The 21285-nt window shown below is 51.4% G+C and overlaps 1 protein-coding gene across 1 annotated transcript; it reads right to left on the bottom strand.

Annotated features, from left to right (window-relative positions):
* Positions 1–593: 593 nt before the first annotated feature.
* Positions 594–20942, bottom strand: ESPL1 (extra spindle pole bodies like 1, separase). Its single transcript, XM_031462450.2, has 31 exons — positions 20894–20942; positions 20370–20462; positions 19137–20195; positions 18758–18862; positions 18509–18629; positions 16245–16381; positions 14886–15079; positions 14340–14579; positions 13973–14117; positions 13724–13862; positions 13376–13515; positions 12350–12484; positions 10870–10989; positions 10230–10401; positions 9695–9823; positions 9404–9560; positions 8791–8900; positions 6411–7399; positions 5617–5953; positions 5270–5419; positions 4655–4868; positions 4363–4553; positions 3716–3843; positions 3472–3594; positions 2641–2796; positions 2358–2528; positions 2124–2228; positions 1832–1947; positions 1586–1669; positions 1260–1424; positions 594–968 (listed from the first exon to the last, which is right to left on the bottom strand). Exons 2-31 carry the CDS (start codon positions 20448–20450, stop codon positions 767–769), a joined length of 6315 nt encoding a protein of 2104 aa, XP_031318310.1. The 5' UTR covers positions 20451–20462; positions 20894–20942; the 3' UTR covers positions 594–766.
* Between the last annotated feature and the right edge of the window lie 343 nt (positions 20943–21285).

The raw sequence follows: 21285 nt of genomic DNA, 5'->3' as shown, positions 1-21285 counted from the left end.
GCGGGAGTCTGGCGGTGGAGAGAACATGAAGGAGGCGCGTTGTCAACCAACAAGTACAGCATTAGGTTTATTAATACAGTGTTTTACCTCGTGCTAGAAGTGAACGATATGTAAGAGTGTAAGATATGTGCTTCCCAGCTTAACAATCTAGTTGGGGAGAAAATATATATACATAAGCAGCAGAAACCCCCAGAATCTGCTGCTAAGGTGCAGAGCACTGACAAGTCTAACCGCTGTATGCTGGGGAGGGGAGCCGACTCTAACACCCACTTGGAAAGCATTAAAGCTAGTGTCAACTCCCAGGATATCCAAGGGCAGGGAGACAGGATAGACATGAGGGCACCTGGCCAAGACACTCCCAATGGGTCTATCTGTACCTTTCTTTGGGCCCCCTTCCCCACATAGAACATTTTGTTACTTCTCTCTTTCAGCTTTGTTGAGGCCAAGCCAGGCAGACACACTCAGACTTGAATTCCTGCAAGCTGTTATTTATTTATAGTACCACATCATGGGAAGGGGGCAATAGTCTTGTCTTCAAATGTTCTCAGAAGAACTACATAAAACAGTTTTACAAACAAAATAAGAAAGAAAAAAAAAACGGGGTTTTAAGTGATATATCTTTATTATATTAAGATTGAATCAAAATGAAATGTTTCATATAAAACACTGGGGAAAATTAATTAAAATATTTATTCTAAGGGCCAAGTTGAGTTTGGAGGTAGAACAGTCCCATGGCTTCTGACAGCAACAGGAGTCCTCCAGGGGGTCACCGCAGAGAGACAGGCAAGCCATAGGCTACTGGTGCTGCCCCAATAAGATACTTGAGTCGGGGAGCCTGGCGAGCCTGGTTGACATAGTACAGGAGCGGGGCTCCTGGGCCTGCTCCAAGCCAGCTCTGCAGTAGAGCCTCCGTATAGCGATCAATGTCACGGTCAGTCACATCCCAGAGGTTACCTAGAAACAGGGGGCTGGGAAAAGAGAAGGAAGAAATACAAAGTAAGGGCTCTAAAACAGAAGACTTAGGAAAACATGATTGGTGGTGGTGGTGAGTGAGTAGAGAGAAACTGAGCCAATGAGGAAGTCCCTTGGCCCACAGTCCTAGCAGGAGGACAGAAGAGGGCAAAGGGTTAAAGGCTCAGACATGCCAGGGAACTAGAGTGGGAGGAAGGTGGGGCACAAAAGAGGAAAGATTTAGGGTTCAGACCTGGGAAAGCACTTGGGGTGGGGACCTAGGATGGACTTTGTCCCTCGAGACTCACCAGCCAGCCATGATATACTTGAGCACGATGCCAGCCCCCTCTAGGTTTCCGTGCACAGCCAGGGCTGCACTGCTGCAGCCAAACAGCAGGGCCACTGCCCGGCAGCTCAGCCGCAGGACAGCCTGCCCGTCAAGGAAGTGGGCGCCGGCCCCGTGCCCTGCATAACTAAGGCAGAAGGAGGCGAGATGAGCCTGAACTAGCAGTGCCAGGCCTCTGCTGTGTCTCCCAAGGTATCCTGTGTCACCCAAAGCAAACCTTGGTGATATCCTCCCAACCCCCTGCCCCTGGGACTGCTCCTCTCCCCACCCACTGCCCTGAGTACTCACATGTATAAGTCATGCTCTGTCAGGGCCGCTTGCACCTGTTCTGGGCTCGGCACCTCCCCGACCACCCCTTTCCAGCCAGCTTCACTGCAGGGAAAAGGTAGGTATGAGAAGGGTCACGTGGCAGAGAGGGCAGACGAACACTAGGGAGAAGGTGGGCTGCAACAGTCAATTCTGGAGAAAAGGACATTTGTCCGTGTGTTATATCTACCCTTCCCCACCCACTTTCTTACTCTTGTCCCTCCTGACCTGCTAAAATGGGCTCGGAATTGCTCCTCTGTGCTGGACAGATTATTGTGAGGGTTCAGGACGTAGAAGGTACTGCGAGGATCCACCCCTTGGCTCAGCACCGACGATGCCCCGGACTGAGAGGGAGACGCTGGTGATCAGGATCCAGCTGGCCAGAGGGCCCAGGCTCCAACGAACCCCAGGCCCCTTTCCACAACTGATCCGTTCCTAAGACCTTCTCTTCTCTTCCAGGTCTCTGCCTTTTCTTGCCCAATCACCAACCCCTCCAGGCCCCACTCCCTGAACCCCAAACCTGTTTGATGATGGAGTAGCTGAGGAGGAATCGGAAAGAGGGCAGCCGGGTGACAGGCAGGGCCCGGAGGCTGGGCATGCTTTCCCACGGCAGCTTCTGCAGGTCCTGAGCAAAGGGCACTCAGAGGTTACGGTCCAGAGCCAGGTGTATGCAGGAGTCAGACGGGATGGCGGTGAGGGTGAGGAGGTACCCACTGCCCACCAGACGCTGCCCCTCTGGCCCCTAGCTCCTTACCTTGTCCAGCACTAAGACAAGATGCCTACTGCTTGGTCCCGTCTGACCCTGTAGACGTCCTACTGCCTCACTCAGGAGCTCTTGGGCTCGTTCTGGCCGGGCTGGGCACAGCCCATAGGCCAGGGCCTGAATGTCCTGCGGGGTGAGGGTACTGGCATTGCTGAGCAGGACCTGTGGGGGAACCGAGGTCAGCAAGTACCATAGCTCCCCATCCCCACCCTCAGTGGCAGGTGGCAGAGTTCAGGCTGGCTTCTTCCTCCCCTCCCCTGCTTTCTCCACTCACTTTCAGCAGAGTTGGGTCAGGATATTTCCAGCCACATTCCTGCAGCAACTCCTGTAGACAGGAGGCCTCCTGGGCAGGGCCAGGGTCCTCACTGGACGACAGCAGCAGCCCCCTCCAGCAGCCCAGCACGTACTTCTCTAGGGAAGTGGTGAGAACCTGAGTGCAGAACAGACCCTGTGGTCAGGGAGGGAGCAGAGTTTCTTTCCCCACAGGCACCCACATTTTGGAGACGAGGAAATAGATCTTCCAATGAGAGGATCTGTCTTACATTTCTTACTGCCAGTCGTGAAAGGCAAGAAGTGAGAAACATTTCATTTTTTGAGACTCTAGGGGAGTCTAGATAAGACGATTTGTAATAAATCATTACATTTTGACAAATACAAACAGGTGGGCAAACACAAAAGCTGGAAATGAATTGAAAGCTGCGGCTGGGAGGCTGATACTTGGGGTTCAATTCTTTTTTTTTTTTTTTGTACTTACTTTTAAAACTTCCATTGCCATAACCCCTTCAAGTCTTGGGCTCTTGTTTAAGGTCCTTCCCATGTGATATAGTTGTTATTTTTGTTTTTAATGGGGGCCTTTATTGTTTTGCTTTACACATTTTTTTTTCTTTTCATAGAGGTACTGAGGATTAAACCTAAGACCTCGTGCATGCTAAGCATGCGCTCTACTGCTGAGCTGTCCTATACCCACACCCCACCAAGTGATAGGATTTCTTATTTAGGCTTTACTTCCAGAAAGGACTTGAGGTAGCTCAGTACAGACCTGGGAGCCCTGAGAGAGAAGATATTCCTTGGGCAGGCCCGACCCCACCCCACCTGGGGCACACACCTCCATCCTACGGTCCAGCTCCAGCCGCCCTGTCCACCATTCTCGCTTGTCAGTACAGCTGCTGTTCTCCTTCTGTTCCTTTTGGATGGCGTCAAACTCTTTCAGGGCCGAACTCAGAGATAGCTTTGGGAGATGGGGCTGTGAGATTGCTTGTCCACGCGGTCACCCCCTCTCCATCCCCCAGGTACAGCCTGACCAGAAGCCCGCCCCAGCCCAACTTTGCTCCCTGGCCCAGGAGACCTACCTTGTTCTGGGCAGTGGGGATCTGCATGGTGACTGGGGGATTGTCTTTTTCCAGTCGAGTCAGCAGGAGGGTGTCGCCTACAGTTCCAGGCTGAAGGGTGGCCAGGGCCAACACACACACAGTCATCCCTGACACACAGGACATGCCCAGAGTTATTTCAGCTTTTGCAAGGAATTTCTTTCCCTGTCTTCTGCACTCAATCCCTGCCATCACTCAAGACAATTCTGGAAGTCTTCCTTGGCCACTGGAGTTCAAGGTGCTCTCCCTTGCCCCAATAGCTCCCTGTAGACAAAGACCATATCTTGTACTTCTTTCTGTCCCTACAGAAATTAACAAATGCCCCTGCACACAGTGAGGCAGCCAAATCATCTGTTAATGTGTTTCATGTTAGCCCAGGAAGGCCCTGGACACTTGAACTTACCTCTGAAGAAGGACACTGAATTTGCTGATATAAAAATTGAGATTTGAAAAAAGACTTTTAGATTTAAGCTATGTCTGTCTGGTGAGAGCAACAAAATAACCAAAGGAAAAGTATAACATGTCCTTCCATAAGGAAGATACATTTGCCTGGGAACTAACTAATGCCTTAAACTCCTTCACCCAGCTGTGTGAAAGCACAGCAGAGCCAGCGATGCCTGTCACCATACCACTGGGGATCAGAGCCAGGCGCTCCTGGAAACTCTCCTTCTCCGGCTGGGGGAAGTGACCAGATCCCAAAGTCCTGAAGGAAAAGAGGCGCTGAATGCGGGCCAGGGGGACGTCTCCAGGCCTCTCCTGCAGGCTCAGCCCCTGCAGCTGGTCTGCTATTTCGAGTGATCCTTGGCGCTTCTGGGCCTTGCTGCAGGCAACACAAATGGGGGTGAGTTTTCCCTCCTTCAAAGTCTGGACCCTCCCCTCCAGTCTGTCCCAGCACAAGTCTTGGGGATGGTGGGCACTCACCTGAGCTGCCTGTGGAGGTGGATGAGCAGCTGGTGGCGACAGGTGATGGAGACAGATTCGGTGACAAGGCAGGCAGTGGCATAGGGATCCCGGTGGCCCAGGCACAAAGCCAGGACGCGGCACAGGTGAGCGTAGAGCCCACTAGGAGGGCAGTGACTGACCCCACGCAAAGCAACGCTCAGTGAGTCACAGATGGAATCCAGGGTGGACAGACCTAGAGGAAGGTCAAGACACTCACTATAGATGAATCCCTGGCTTCTGAGCTGATAGGAACTTTCTAAGAACGAGTGCTCATCTCCTCTCCCATAGGAAAATAGCAGCTACCATTTATGAAGAGCAGTGTGCCAACTGGGGTGCTACACAATTTACATGCATCACTCACTCCATCCTCCCCAAATTCCATTTTACGCTAAGTAAATTGAAGCTCGGAGAGGTGGCATGACCAGCATACAGCTGGTAGAGAGAGTGCTGGGATTCAAACCCAGGCTCAAAGGTTACCAGATCCAGATGGGGATCCAAAGCCAGGACCAAGGACAAACTGGAAAGGCATTGGGATCAAAAGACCTTGAGACTTGCCCTCTCCCGTGACCAGACCTCACTGATCAGCATACTTACTGACAGCCCCGAAGGCTGAGGGGGTTCGGAGCTGAGGACCGAGATCCTTGTCTGGGCAAGGGACGGGCAGCTCCTCTTTGCTGACATCCCGTCTCAGCACCTCACATTCCCCCATGGCTGTATCAGGCCCTGGAACTGGTGTCTTCCCACCTGTTAGAGAACATGACTTTTCTGTAGAGTTCCCTCCTTCTGCTGTCCCCTCTGCTCTCCCTTCTAGGGTCCAATCCCAGACCTGGCAAAAGAATTTTCTTTCTGTTCCATCTTTGGCACCAGTTATTTCTCGTGTTTTGGCCCCAGGGCAGCCCCTCCAAAACATGTACCTCCACCTCCCACCCTTGCCATCACACCTGAGGCAGAGTCTTCCCCATCAGAGCCCCTGAGGATCTCAAAGCTCCTTTCCATCTGGTTGTCATTCAGTTCCTCCTCAGGGATGGTCCTCATCATCTCGGGGCCCAGCTCCTCACAATGTCCCGATGCCACCTTCTTGGCCCTCAGGCTTCTGCCACTGAGGCCAGGGTGCCCAGGGGCACTACCTGGGGCGGCCACTGCACTAGTCTTCACGCTCGGGCCCTTCCTAGCTCGGCCCCGGCCACGGGAAGCAGTGCCTCGTCTCTTGGGTCCCTCCGCAAGCCATGCCTCAACTGAGACAGGGTCTTCCAAGTCACTGTCATCACTGAAGTTCACCTAGGATGGTGGGAAAAAGAGAAGGGCCAAGGGGCCTTCAGTGACAATGTCTGCCAACAGGTGGCGCTGCGGACGCACCACCACAGAGGCCCCTTGGGGAAGACAAGAATTAACCTCCCACATACTCACTCACTTTCAATCAGAGGCAGTTGACTCTGGGGTGTGGAAGGAGGGAGAGGAGGAACAGAAGATAAGGAGGAAGGATGAAAAGGGAAAAGGAACTGTAGAGTTAAGGAAAGTCCCCTCTGTCTGAAACAAATGTGTACTTGAACGAGGTCTTGCTGTGGAAGATACAGGCATCCCACAAAAACAGGAGAGTTAAAGGCCCCACCAGGCCCTGGGAAGCTATTCCACAGAGACACCTGACCTGCAGGACTTTTCTCCAGGACCACCCCCACCCAACACCAGTACCACCCCCATCCGACACCAGTACCACCTAGCCACAGTCCCACCTCACCTTGAGGCGTGTCTGGACCCTCTGTTGCACCCTGGGGGCCTTGGGAACCTCAGGCTTGCTCTTTGTAAGGGAGACTTCCTCAAACACGGTAAAAGGGACACGAGCTCCAGCCTGCCTGACTCGGCCTGGGGGCTTAGGTGTACAGGGTGGTCCTTGGCCTTCCAGACCTTTCAGAGAGGTATTTGAGAGGGGCAGGGTAGCAGAGACCACTTGCTGGCGCCCCCTTCCAGAATGTTTTTGGCTGCGAGGCTTAGAGGATTTGGAGCCTGAGGGGGTCTTTACTGATGGTGGCTTCCAGCCCCAGGAGCTCGCAAAAAGTTGGGTAGTGCAGGAGCTGAGGCCAGACAGCTTTGCAAGAGCCCGAACCAAGAGCAGGCTGGCTCGCCAGGGCTCCAGGTGGGGTATCTGCGCTGCCACAAACTTCAGCCCCGACTCCAGGACCTTCGCTAGGCTCTTGTTTGATGGCTGGCTCAGCTCCTCCAGTGCCAGCTGTGTGTATGCCTGAGCCAAGATCTCATCAAAGAGGCCTGGGACAGGGGAAGGGGCTGCTTTGTGATTCAGGGAAGCTTGCAGAGCTTGTGTGAAGCGCTTAGTGGCTGCAGGGCAACCCTTTAGCACAACTTGCAGCAGATCCGCACCCTGGGCCCGATGGCCCATGGCCAGCCTCACCCCTGCTGTGACCAACGCCCAGCGCAGACAGACTGCCGAGAGGACAGGGCTGGCACAGAGTGAGCAGTCACAGGTGGGCAAATGGGTCAGGAAGCCAGGGCTGGGCTGGGGCTTCATTTTCAGGATTGGGGAAGAGTTTGTAGAAGGTGCCATGGGGCCAGGCTCTTTGGCCACAGTGGCCACCAGTTCCAGGGCGGGGCCTCTCAGGACGAGCTCTTCCTCTGGGAGCTGTGGAGGGCGGGGCGCCCGGGCCTGCTGCTGCCCCTTCTGCAAGTGGATCTTCTTCACAGAGCCTGGGTGCTGCGCTAGTCCGACAAACTCTGAGGGACAATGGAACAAGAATTACAAAACTGGGAGAAATGACACCAGTGCTTCCGGAGCGACCCCAGCGGCCGATGCCCTATTATGTGTCATATACTTACTAACTGCCCATATACATTACTATACTAACATACTGAACATCCGTATGGCTTATTATTTTTCTTATAAAATCCTAGTGTCTTCTTCCCTTCTAACAACGGATTGTCACAGCCCACAAAGCCCCCACACCTGCAGCTCAGAGGCTGTGTGGCTCAGGCCAGCAGGCCAGCACCCGAGGCCCAGCTCTTAATCCTGGCTCCGGCCCCTGACTAGCCCCGTGATCCTGGCCCAAAACACTGAAGTTCTCAACTTTCTTATTTTACAAATGAAAAAACTTTATGTTCCCAATTCTTTCCAAGGTTTTGTGTGGGTCCAGTGAAATACTACAAGTAAAAGTGGTTGCTAAGAGGGCGAGTGAGTAATGGCTCAGTGGTAGAGCGCCTGCTTAGCGTGTACAAGGTCCTGGGTCCAATCCCCAATACCGTCATTAAAAAAAAAAAAAGAAAAACATGGTTGATAAGAAAAAACGTACCATAAATATCATATTTTATTATTAGCTTAAGCCCTGCTGAGGATGCTGCATTTGTGCTGCCCAATACAGGAGTCACAGCCATATGTGGCTACTGAACATGGCAAGTGTGGAGACTATCCAAGGCACTGAATGTTAAATTTTATTTAAAGTAAAATTTAAAAGACCGCTAGGAATGCATGATTCGAGGGAGAGAACTTGTAGAGCAAAATCTCAAGGAAAGAATCTTGAAAAAAAGACCAGAGCCAGCCTCCTCCACTTGAGAAGCATGAGGGAGTAAAGAAAGAGAGTTTGAAAGCGTTATTACATCTCCACTTTTGCAGCCACACAGTCAAAGTCAGATTAAAGTGAATATTCTTATGGAAAAGTCTCAGAATAGAGAATAAGAGAATACAATTATCAAACCATATCAAAGAAAATTCTAACTATGCCACCCTTTTTGAAAAGTCAAATAGGAAAAATAAAAGATCAGTGAAATTTCTAAATTTAAAGAGCCAGAATATATTAGCTTTGAAAACTAGAAACGGGTAGGCTTAGTCCCAGACAGGCCATCTGAAGGAGGGACACCATGGTCTGACTGGAGTAAAGGCACCTTTGCCATGGGACCAGGAGTAAGTCTGTAATTTTTTTTTTTTTTTAATGGAGGTGCTGGGGATTGAACTCAGGACCTTGTGCATGCTAAGCATGTGTTCTACCACTGAGCTATACCCTCCTGCCAAGGCTGTGATTTAGAAAGGAACCAAACCTTGACGTATAGAGATGTGTTACGGAGCGTGTGTCACTCGCACCAGCGCCCACAGGTGTGGGTGCGTGGCTGCTCACCCGTGCAGGACTCCAGCAAGAACAGAACCTGCTGCAGGTCCGACTGACAGAGGTCGACATCATTGCGCGCCAGCTCCAGCTCCCCCTTCAGCGCCAGGAACAAGGCACACCTGGTGGGGAGAGCAGACGAGGACCCATTGGTGGGAACTTTGTTTCCCTGGAGAGTCTTTCTTTTTGCCCGTTTCCCAGGCAGAGCCATTAGTCTTTTCCAGCCTCCAAAAGGCCTTGACTTCCAGCGCTCCCTGGGGAAAACTCCTCTCTCAAACCAACTCATCCCCGTGCATGAGGACAGGATTTCCCAATGTTTGGATTTCCCAATCTTTGGATTCCACACAAAGAGGATCCTCCAGGCAAAGAGATTTAGGGAAACACTGTACACCAGACCTCCCTTTTGGATTTACAATTATTAGCATATTGGAGGACATGAGAAGTCCTATAGGAAATAAAAACATCTAATCTTGAATAACTCAGCATTTCCCTCCTTTTAGCCACAGAATGCATTCTTCTACCAACCCCTCTAAACATAACATCTGTGGAATAGTTTGGGACCCCACAGTCAAGGGCATGGGCACTCAGATTTGGAAATCGGCATCCTCCTGGGCTCTATACTCACTGGCGTGGTATCTGCAGCTTCGTTGTGAGTTTCAGGGCCTCTAAGCAAAAGGCCTTGGCTTCACTCACACTACCCAGGCGGCCCAAGCGGGAGACCAGCTTCTCTGAGCAGCTTAGCACCTCAGTAAGAACCTGCCATTTTTGTACCAGATTTTCACCTGTAGCAAAGGAGAGAGACAAGATCACCACCACATGGAACCTGAATCCATAGCCTGGATCCTCTGGAGACAAATCTACCAGCCCCACCATCCAGCCTGTTTATTCCCACATTAGCTCTCCTCCTTGGACACACCATAGTCCAGAAACGGTGTCGCCACAGCTGTTTTCTGAGTCGAGAGCACGTCGCTGCCCATGAGCAGGAGGATGATGCTTCGGAGGAGCTTGTGGGAGTCGATGAGCGCTATCTCAGGTGTCTGCCAGCCTGTGCAAGTGGGCAGAGGGAGGGAAGGGGGGAGGGACAAGAAGGGAGATGATGTGGCCAGAACTTCTGCCACCTCCAACTATTAAGACAGCAAATGCAAAGCATGCTCTCACCCTCTCCTTCTGCACCTAAGGCAGACAGAGCTAATCAATCACACAACTCTTTCCCCCTGAGACTCATGGAGTCTCAGAATCCTTGTCAGTGTAGTATTCTGGGCAGTCACTAAACAATCAATTCGAGTCAGCAAACGAACTGAAACTCATTTGCTATCCCAGGCCTGCTCTGGGCAGCTTCTAGGTAGGCTTGTCCATGCAGCTGGACAGCAGAGGGGATGAGGGCTGAGAAGAGCCACAGCAGACAAACCACACACATTGAGCAAGCAGGGCCACCCACCCTCTTCCTTCACCTTGGGCACAGAGCTGCTCCCACAGCGAGGCTGAGAGGCTATCTGATGAGAGGCTAAGGTAGACGGCCACCAGCTGCAGGGCCTGCACGCGGAGCAAGTACCAGGCCTTGGATGACCTCTGGAGGGCAGGGTCCCGAAGCACAGACAGCAGCAGAGAGGCGCCCTCAGTCACCTGGGCAGGGGCGAGGCGGAGGAGAGCAGTGAGTGACATTGGCTCGGTTATTCAGAGCTTGAGATGCCCCTGAATGTCACCAGCCCCCTGCTTTTCAGATGATAAAAGCTGGAAAGAAAACTAGAACCCAAGAGGGCACAAGACTGGCCAAGTCACACAGCTCATGTGTGGAAATCCCACTGGACTTCCAGTCTAGGGCACCTGTGTGATCCCAGTTTCTAGTCCCAGGACACTTTCCCCCTTGCTCTTGAGAAAACTGGAAAAGAGTGAAAAGGATGCTGTGACCCCTAGAGAAACACTGGTGAACGATTCACGGGAGAGGGCAAGGCGAGGAGAGGGCGCTGCTTCGCAGGGCCTGGAACGTTCTCCCCAGCTCCAGGGAAACCTCAGGAGCCAGACAGGTATCTCGAGAATCCTAAAGTCCTTCCAATACCCAGGACCTTCAGAGACTAAGAAAGTGAGAGGCACCTTCTGGCAATCACAGTAGAGTCGACTTTGCAGTAGGTCACAGGTCAGGGAAAGGAGCAAATACGTGTCAGTGGTGTGATCCAGAAGTTTCAGACTTGATTCTGCCTTTTTCAGGTACAGCTGAGGAAGCAATCAGGGGGTGCGTGACCATGCTGGTAAGGAGAGGCAGCCAGACTCTTGAGATTACAGCAGATTATAGCATCCCCAAGCAAAATGTTGAACATGTCCAATTAAATACGAAATTATTTCAAATATTATAGTCTATATAGGAATTATTCTCTCACTCACTAAAAAGTTCATTTAGTGCCTTTCAGCTAACCACTAAGCTAGAGAGATGAAGTTGGATGAGCAGCTTCCATCTAACAGCTTGCAATGGGGGTGGCAGGGGGGTGGCGCAGGGGCATACCTATGTAATCATGAGCCAATGCCATTAGTGGCGTGGCGACCCAGGCAAAGGGGTTGATTTTGTCCTTGAAGAAGAGGACAGAGAAAATGCTTTATGAAGGAGGAGACAATTGAGCTAAGCCTTGAAAAGAAAGGACAGGTTTGCTGAATGAAAAAAAAAAAAAAGCGAGGGAGAGGGTGCATTTAGGATACAGGGACTAACACAGCCTCGCATGGACGAGGACTATAAAGTAAGTGGTACAGACTGGCATAAGGTTCGTGGTCAGGAGAGGCAAGAAAGTGTGAAGCAGAACTAGAGAAGGTGTGCGATGGAGAGTAAAGGATCTGGTCAGTATCCTCCAGGTGATGGAGAGGCCAACAAAATCCTTTAAGCAGGAAAGAGCTAAGATCAGATCTGTGCCTAAAAAGATTATGCCAGTAGATGAGGTGGAAATGGGAGGAACTGGAGGCCAGACCAGCTAGGAGACATTGTAACAGCCCTAAGAGAGCAGGAAGCATCAACTAGGGCAACAGAAATAGTTGGAACAGACTCACAGACATATAAAACACACTTATGGTTACCAGGGGGAAGGGGGTGAGAAGGGATAAATTGGGAGTTTGGGATTTGCAGATACTGACTACTGTATATAAAATAGATAAACAACCAGTTCATACTGTATAGCACAGGGAACTATATTCAGTATCTTGTAGTAACTTATGGTGAAAAAGAATATGAAGATGAATATATGTATGTTCCTGTATGACTGAAGCATTGTGCTGTACACCAGAAACTGACACAACACTGTAAACTGACTACACTTCAATTAAAAAAGTAGAAATAGTTGGGAAATACAGGATTAGCAGCATATGGTAGCTGCAGACTATGTAAGACTTAATGAACAGTTGTTTTAGCAGTAAGAAGGAGAAAGATGTCTCCTCTTCCCACAGTCGCCTCCCAACCGCTCCACACTTTATGGTCCTCCTGCCAAATGCGGTAGAAGGCAGGGAAGCCATCCTTTCAGAATCCTGTCTTCCCAGAGAAAAGCTGGGTCACCGAAGGCAGGTCTCCTGGCAGCCCCCTAGGCCGGGCACTCACCTGAGCATAGCTGGGACAGCCGAGTGTCAGGAGCAGCTGGGTGACGTGGCAGGAGGAGCCAGCTGCCTTGGCGTGGTCCTCCAGTCTCTGAGAGACGATCTGCACAAGCAGGAGGGCCTCCAGAGCCTGCAGGGGCTGGTTGGCCAGGAGCAGCAAGTTTACCCAGTTCGTGCTCAAGCCTCCATTTCCACCCCCTCCTCTCCTGCCTTTTGGGACCTTGGTCTGACCAGCAGCCTGGCTGGAATGTGGCTACCCCACAGAGCACCCATCAGCCATCAGCGAGGGAGTATACAAACCCTCCTACCCCCTCCCTTCCATTTTAAAGCCCACACGCCAGTCATCATCAACAGCCAGGATTTAATGGGTGCTTGCTACGTGCCAGGCACTGTGCCAACTCACTTTATCTTCATAGCAACTCTGATCCCAATTTTACAGATAAGGAAACTAAAACTTACATAGGTTAAGTTACTGGTCTAAGTTCATGTTAACAGGCATGTGGTAGAGCCAAGACTCGAATCTAGGGCCCAGGCTCCTCCCGCTAGAAACAGGGCCTAATGCCCACACTAACAAAGATCCTTTATATGCAGTGTTCTTTTCCAGAGGTTCCCAAAGTGGGGTCCAGGGAAGAATGTCAGGAAGTCTGTGAAACCTCCTGACGCTGCATGTAAAATGTAAAACTGTATCTAAAGGTATTTATGTATTTTTTTCTGAATATACAGGTCACAAATGATATTACCAATAATCATGACTAACATGATTATTCCATTAACACACACCATCTTCCATGCATTAGCTCACTGAACACTAACACAGCTATGAGGTAGTATTATTATTACCCTCATTTTAGAAATAAGGAAACATGGGCTTAGAAGGTTAAGCAACTTGCCTAAGGCCATGGAGCTTGGATTTAAACTCAGGGAGACTGGCGATAGAGCCCACACGGGATTACATGACTTCATAGCAGGGACACAGACCAAAGGTGAGGGAGCTGGGTTTCGGGTCTGTGTCAATGCCCTGCCCTGTTACCTTTGCCACCAGCTGATAGAGAGCCGCCAGGATCTGCAGGGAGGCTGCTGTCTGCTGGAGACACCGCACAGAGGGGGCCTGCCCCTTTGTAAGCACCTCCTTCCACAGGGCCAGGGCTTGGTCCAGGCATTTGGACTGAGCTGGAAGTCAGAAGACAGGGACCAGCCATTACCAGCCATTCTCTCAGCCTGGGCCATCTAGGGGAAGGTGGTCCTCTTCTCCAAAACAGCCTCTGTCCTTTGTGCCCACCTCCCACTCCACAGGGTAGTCTCTCTCACCCCTGGGGTCCCCATTCTGCTCTTAGGAAGCCACAGAGGAGGCCCTGTCCCACCACACTACATTCCTTACCAGCATCTGCAGCCAGGTTGAAGGCAATGTTACTGTATAGGAAACAATCTTCCTGGAGTTTGTCTTCATAGTTCAGGTCATTGACTTCAAACTCCTCCAGGTTACTAGGGGCCTGGGCTCTCCGATCCCGCTCAATACCCTGGATGGGGTGATCAGGGTAAAAAACAGAGCTGGTACCAGCTTGCTGGGGGCCCAGAGAAAATAATTCCTGGACCCAGTCCTGCCCGGCCCCAGAGCAGCCACACTCACCTCCCGCATTTTGGCCTCCAGGGTGCAGATGTAGAGCCACAGCAGGGCCTGTGCTTTATCATCCAGAAGCCGATCCTTGGCCTCAGCTTCGGGCCTCACAGACTCCAGAAGCTGCAGGGCTTCCTGGATGGCATCCAGGGCAGAGCTGTAGGGAGAAGATGCCCGTAGGCCAGGTGTACCACGAGTACCTGCCTCGGTGTCCCGGGTAGGGGCTTCTGCAGCCAGCTGGCCTCACTCTTTGAATGCGTTCCCCAGGCCACAAACTAAAGGAGGTGCTCAGGGATGTGGAGAGGGGAATAGGCTCCAAAGATGGTAAGAGGACCTAGGGCCAGAAGCAAGAGTGGCCTCCCCAGTCCTTCCTCCTCACCAGTCAGTCTGCTGGGCAAAGTCGTGGTAGCAGAGCACCTGGGCCAATTCCACCAGGTGGGTGGCTCGAGCCCAGGCCCCAGCCGGTGTCTCCTCGGGGCTCAGCTCCAGCAGGTCACAGATGACGTTGAACCGTTCCTGCCCTGTGTCAGCCCGCACTGCCTTGTAGGCCTGCAGCTCCTCCCTGAGCAGGACGGCCAGGGTCTCCGGGTCCCAGCCACTCAGGCTGTCTCGCAGCGTCCTGAGAGAGGGCAGGCTCAGCCCCCGGGAGCCCATGAAGCACAGCACCCCTGCCCCATGCCAAGGAGTCCCCGTTTCGGCTTGCTGAAAGCCAGTAAGTTTCCAGTGGCAAAAGCAGGAACATTGCCTGTCACCGCTGTCCCCCTACTACCCAGCACAGTATCTGGCACACAGTTGGCACTGAATGAATAACAATGAATGGAGGAAACAGTGCCTTTTTCAGACATAAGGATGAACATGACCATGAGGGCAAAAAGGAGCCCTAGCCAAGGGGCAAACATGGTGGTGCCCCTCCCCACCAACTCACTTCAGCTGGAGCTCCTTGTCTCCAGCTCTGGCTGCATCCATCTTGACCCGGACCCAGAAGGTGACTGGCTCAGTCATGTGTTCGGGGCCACAGGGCTGCAGGGCTGCCAGCCACAAAGTCACCATCTTGCAGCCCTGGGCCTGTTTACCCAGTTTCTTCAAACTCTCTACATGCAGCCGGAAGCACCTGTGCAACTGACCAGAGAAAGAAGACAGACCAAACTGGAGAGAGACCAATGAGTCCGTACCATGGGATAGTATGTATGTGCACAGGGCCCTCCTGCCCAAACATTGCCCCGAGGCCGAAGACACCTAAGAACTAAATATCCTGGGTGCTCTCAACCCCAGGCTTTGGTCCATCCCACTCACATATCTATCACCTACACCCTGAAAACCTGCTCCTCCTCCTGACCCTCCTCTAAGCAAATTGCTGTGGTCTCCTGAGTCAGAAAAACAAGACCATCCTGGCTTCTTCCTTCTCCCTCCCTCCCAGCCAGTCACTTTCTGGGTTAATCCTTGACTTCTTGCACCCACCCAACTTCTTTCCATCCCTTGGGAAGCTGCTTCAGTTCAGACACCCATCCTTTTCTACCTGGGCCATGCAAGCCACCTAGGTGTCAGGTGTTGTCTTTACTCTCCATTCATTTGTCACAGTGATGCTGAGACATCCAAGATGCCAATCTGATACCAGGCCTCCACTTAAATCCTTGAGAGGCTCACAGGTGAAACTCAAGGTCCTCTATGACCCGTCTCACCTGCCAATCCAGCCAACCCATCATTTCATGGGTGCTCTTTCTTTATGACAGTGGTTCTCACTCTGCTTGCCCAAAGGACCACCTAGGGGAATGCCTTAAAAGAATATCCAGATGCCTGGGCTCCAGTGCCAGAGACTCTAATGCAATTAGCTTGGGGCAGTCTTTAGAACTTTTTTTTTTAAGTTCACTCAGGTGATTATAATGTATAGCCAGGTTGAGAACCACTGGCCTGGGGCAAGGCTATATATAAAAAGTGAGTCAATCAAAAAAGTAAGTAAACGGGGAAGGGTCTAGCTCAAGTGGTAGAGCGCATGCTCAGCATCCAAGAGGTCCTGGATTCAATCCCCGGTACCTCCTCCAAGCGGAAATCAATGAACAAACCTAATTACCTCTCCTTCAGAAAACAAACAATACAAGCAAAAAATTAAGTAATTAACAGTATAGGTGAGGTCTAGGAAACACTGGCCCAGGTACTGGTGCTGACACTCAGCTCCTAACACCTACTCCAGGGCAGGGTCCTGGCCAGGCGCTTTCATGCTACTCAAGCTCCCTCTTCCCCCCAACATAACCTCCCCCCAACATAACCTCCCATCCTGTCCTCCTACCTTGTCAGGAGGCACCTCAGGATAGGTGCTGGGCTTCGCCAAGCCTAAGTGCTGACAGAGGGGCTCAGAGATGGCACAGGCCTCGGTGTAGAGCTTGTGACTATAGAAGCTGTAGGCCAAGTTACTGGTGTAGGAGGCTGCAGGGGGTAGAGAGGTCAGCTGACCACAGGAATGGTTCCACCGCCCTGGCCTGCTGGAGGGGCAGCAGAGAAAAGCTCAAACTGCCGACGGCTCAGCAGCTCTGGGATCAGACAGGAACCCCCATCGCTAGGGAAGGAGAACGGGCAGCTCTCCCCTTCCTGCTCCAAGTCAGCCCATGCCCTCCACTCTAGCAAGGCGAACCCACACCAGTCAGCCCCTCTGAACTTGTCTCACAAGAATCAAGGCCTCATTCTCACACAGGGCCCACCTCTCCTCACATGCCAATCTCTGTCTTCTTCTTGCTCCAAAGGTCAGCGCCTCAGGGGAACACTCTGGCCTGTCCCTTACCTCCCTCTCCTTCCCTTATTCTACTGAAGCCACACTGGCCTCCCTGGTATTCCTTCAACACACAACATGCCAGTCCCTCTCCAGCCATAGGGCCTCAGCACTGGCTGTTTCCTCTGCCAGGGGTGTCCTTTCCCAGGTGTCTACATGGCCAACTCCCCCACAGTCTCCAGGGTTTGCTCAGGTCACCCTCTCCACGAGGCCCACCTTGACCATCTAGTTAAGTGGTAACTTGCCCCCCTCACTACCCTGACCTCCTAATTCCCTTTCTTATCCTGCTTTCCTTTTTCTTTCCCCTCTTATTTCTTATCACTTTCCAATATGTTGATACTTCAATTATTCTATTGTTTATTTCTCCCCCAACCAGAACATGGCTCCACGAGGGCAGGGATCTTTGTTTTATTTACTGACATATCCAGGTACTCAGAACAGCTTAGCACGTAGTAGGTACTCAATAACTATTTGTTGACTAAATAAAATTTTCCTGACTTCTAGTTTAGGCAGCTTCCTGGCTATTGACATAGAAGGCTGGGAGAAAATAAAGCAGGCCTTCATACTCTGCAGGAAGAGTTTTCATATTATTAATTTTTGTGACTTTCACCTCTGTGGCTAGGTTCAACCTGAAAATATGAATATGAAAAGTTCTCCAAAACCATCTAGTAACTGAACTCATTACGTTGATATGATTTAAACCAAAGGGCCATGCTTCTTCTAAAATGAGGGGAAAATTAGGAAATATAAAAATAGGCAAAACTAATCTATGCTCTTAGGATAGTTAGTGGTTGCTTTTGGGGTGTGGGGTCTAGAAGGGGGCACAAAGAGGGGTTTTTGGGAGTCTAAGTCATGCTCTGTTTCTTGATCTAGGTGTCAGTTACAAGGTATGTTCACTCTCTAAAAATCCATCAAGCTGTCTGCTTATGATCTTAGTACTTTTCTGTATGTATATTTCAATTAAAAGGGTGGGGAAAGGGACGGTACAGCTCAGTGGTAGAGCACATGCTTACCATGCACGAGGTCCTGGGTACAATCCCCAGCACCTCCTCTAAAAATAAATAAATAAATAAACCTAATCCTCACCCCCACACAAAAAAAACTTAAAAAAAAAAAAAAAGGGTGAGGAAAAGTATATTTGCCCGTTGGTTTATATGTACATATAGAAATATACGTGGCATATCTCTAGAAGGATACATAAGAAGTCGATCACATTAGCTGCCTCTGCAGAGGGAGACTTGGGTGAGTAGCATTAGGGGCAGCAGGGGGACTTTTCACTGTATGCCCTTTTGTGAGAGTTGAATTTTGAAAGATATGAATGTTTTACCTGGTTTAAAAAAAATTGGGGGAACTATATTCAATACCTTGCAGTGACCTATAATGAAAAAAAATATATATATACGTGTGTGTGTATAAATGAATCACTACGCTGTACACCAGAAATTTAACACATTATAAATCAACTATACTTCAATTTAAAAAATTTAAGTTATCAATGTTCTACAATTTCATGAAACAAATACCAAATCAGATTTCAAAGTCAATGAGAAAAAAAATTCACATCTGCTACAATAAGTTAGCCTCTTCACTTCTCTTAGTAAGTTAGCTTGATCACTTCTCTATTGCTTTTAAATAGAGTAACTGATACTTATAAACATCTTTTTCACTGCCTCCAAAAACCACAGGGCACCCCCACAGTGATCAGACCTATCCAGCGAGTGCTACTTGCCTGCCTAATGAGTCATGACCCTCCCAAGAACCCTGTGTCTGTGTCCCAGGGCACTAACCGGTCATTCCCAGGGAGTCAGTCAGCTCTCGGCCTGACAGGCCCTGTAAGGCCTCCAGCATCCAGATAACAGTAGATTTGCAACTTTCCACTAGCTGGGCCAGGTGAGCCAAGTCAGCTACCTGAAGGGACAAGAAAGGTGAGAGGAGACGTAATAGGTCCAAGGTGATAGGTCCACCCCACCCCACATCCAAAGCCAAAGCAACCCCAGACCCTAGGACCATCCAGGGTTTGTGATTCCAGATGGTACCTGACAGCCTTGGGCAAAGTCATAAACCACCACAGCGTAGAGATGAAGTCCCTGAAAGTACATCTGAACCAAAGCCTGCTGCTGCTTGGAGGAGTCCCCACAGACCTGAGAGAGGAAGGGAAAGGTTAGTTTTACGGGCAGGCAACTGCAAGCTGAAGACTGACCCAGAGTCCTAGAGAACTGACACAGCCCTGGGAATAAGAAGGACACCAGGAGGAGCCACTGCCCTCTCGGCATATACTAGGCTGCTGGCTGGCCAGGCATAGTCCAGAGAGCAGCTTACTAAGGTGGGAGCCGGGTCTTCCAGATCTTACCAAAGACCCTAGCCTGATAGTCTATAGAAATACATTTCTACCCTACCTCTAGGTCTTTAACTTACGCCATCCTGCAGATGCCGGATAAGGGAACAGTAGTCGCCAAGAAAAGCAAAGAGGCCCAGGATAGCATCAGGTCCACAGCGCCCCTTGGTCCCTCGCTCCAGGACTGAGAGGAAGAACTGGCAGCTGTCACACAATGCTCGCAGTGGGGGCAACGATGCCTCCATACTGTTCTTCAGGACAGTTGATGCCTGGATCACAAGCTTGGCCACTGCCTGGGGTCCTCCCTCCGCAACCTGCAGCAGTTTGACAGCCAGGTGGCATAGCTGGAGGCTGGGGGCCAGATTGGTGTTCCTTAGGTAATCGTGGGCCTTCTCCACTACCCTGGTGGCCTTGGCGTGGTGGTGGCTCCAGCAGAGGCGACGGCAATGTTCCAGGGTAAGCTCCAAGAGGCAGAGGGCCCTCTGAGGGGAAAGAGGACCAGGAGAGCCCCCTCCCTCACCCACCAAGGCTCTGATCACCTGCCTGGAGAGCAGGTCATCTAGGAAATCAGCATCTGACTCATTCAGACCATGCCCACTGGCATCAAATAGCTGATGGGCAGCTACCATTCGACAGGCTGTTGGAGAAGCGAAGTGGGGAACCTCACAAGGGGTACTTTCATCCTCCAAGAGTACTAGAAAGCTCAAGGCCTTCAGCCGAGCTGAGAATGCAGCTCGCCGCTCCACCAGGGCTTCTGCTGCCTTCCAAAGCAGAGAAAAGCTACCCCGAGCCACAGCCTCGTAGTCCTGGGGAGCAGCGTGGTGAGAGCACTGCACCAAGCAGGCATGGAGGGGCTGAGCAAGTCGGAGTGTAGCCTCTGGGATTCCCTGTGCAGCAATGTTCCGCAGAAAGATGAAGAGAATTCTTTCCAGGTAGAGGGGTGGGCGCTGGGGGGTAGACATCAAGTAGCCATCGCAAGCCAGCTCTGCCAGCTCCAGCAGGCTCCCCAGGTGTCTAGGGCAAGCCAGCCTGACAGTCAACTGCTGGTTGCAAGCCCTCAGGATGGCATCACAAGCTTGTCTCTTCTCCACATCAGACCGGCAGCAGGGAGAACCAGCTGGAAGCTTGGACAGGAACTCCTACGAGGAGAGAAGATGTGAATGGGGCTACCAAAGGAGAAAAAGAGGCAGGGAAAGGAACTAGAAATGGGATTGCTCAGGAGAAGATCTCCTACTAATCTCTCTTCGAATAAATTAAACAAAACAGCTCCGCTTGGAAAGCCAGGTGTATCCACAGCCAGACAGCACTCCCACCTTCAAGTCAGGCAGCAACTCTTCAGCCTCCTTTGGACTGCTTAGCAGAGTCCCAAAGTTGACTCCTTTGAAGCTCCTCATGGTGCCGGAGGGCTAGGGAGAAGGAGACGGATTAGGGAAAGCGGAGAAGATTGTAACGGAACTAAATGAAGGATGGGAGAAGGGCTTGAAGGCCCCGGAAGGCAGGGGTAAAGAATCCCATCAGAAATCCTATCGGAAAAAAGCTCATGACAGGACGCCGGGCTTCTGTTATAAACCGAGGCTTCCGCATTTCTTTTCTCCCACCGAACCCCGGCCTCACTACCCATCCCAACAACCTACGCCCCGCACCAGAGGCCTCCACCGAGCTCTTCAGTGCCCACCCGGACTTCCCGAGGTCTCTCCACCCTCTCTCGTAGAGCCTCCTGGCCTCTCCCTCAAGTTAGCACCGGAGCCCCATTCACCTCCGCGCATACACACGCTCACGAGTACCTCCAGGCCTTATGGTCCCAAAGATCGCCCGCCTCCCCAGAGCCAGGACTTACCACTTGACTGAGTACTCCGTAAGAATCCAAAATGTAGCCTACGTTTTCCGCGCCAGCCCCTCCTTTCAAATATCCCCAGCAACCAATCAGAGACAGCTGCGTACGCCGGCGGGCCGCGCAGCGCGCTGGGAGTTGTAGTTTACCCGCACCGTCACGTGATGCCGGCTGGCGGGGTCTTCCTGCCCAGGGCGTTAAGGCCTCTTGGGGGCGCGGGTTCACCCGCTCTTTCTAGGCAGGGCTGCCCGTCGCTTAGTTGCTGTCGTGAAGGCCAGCCCCTGCCTCCTTCTCCTCCCCTTTATCTTCAGAGTTCCAAAAGCGTTTAAATTTCCCGGGAAGAGAAATAAGCTAGACAACAAAAAGAACTTACTTGGAAACTCGCGGTTTGGGTTACT

This window comes from Camelus dromedarius, chromosome 11 (assembly GCF_036321535.1).
Source record: "Camelus dromedarius isolate mCamDro1 chromosome 11, mCamDro1.pat, whole genome shotgun sequence".
In the NCBI taxonomy this organism is placed as follows: domain Eukaryota; kingdom Metazoa; phylum Chordata; class Mammalia; order Artiodactyla; family Camelidae; genus Camelus; species Camelus dromedarius.
The sequence above is the reverse complement of the archived record's forward strand: the minus strand, read 5'-3'. Positions and strand labels throughout refer to the sequence as shown.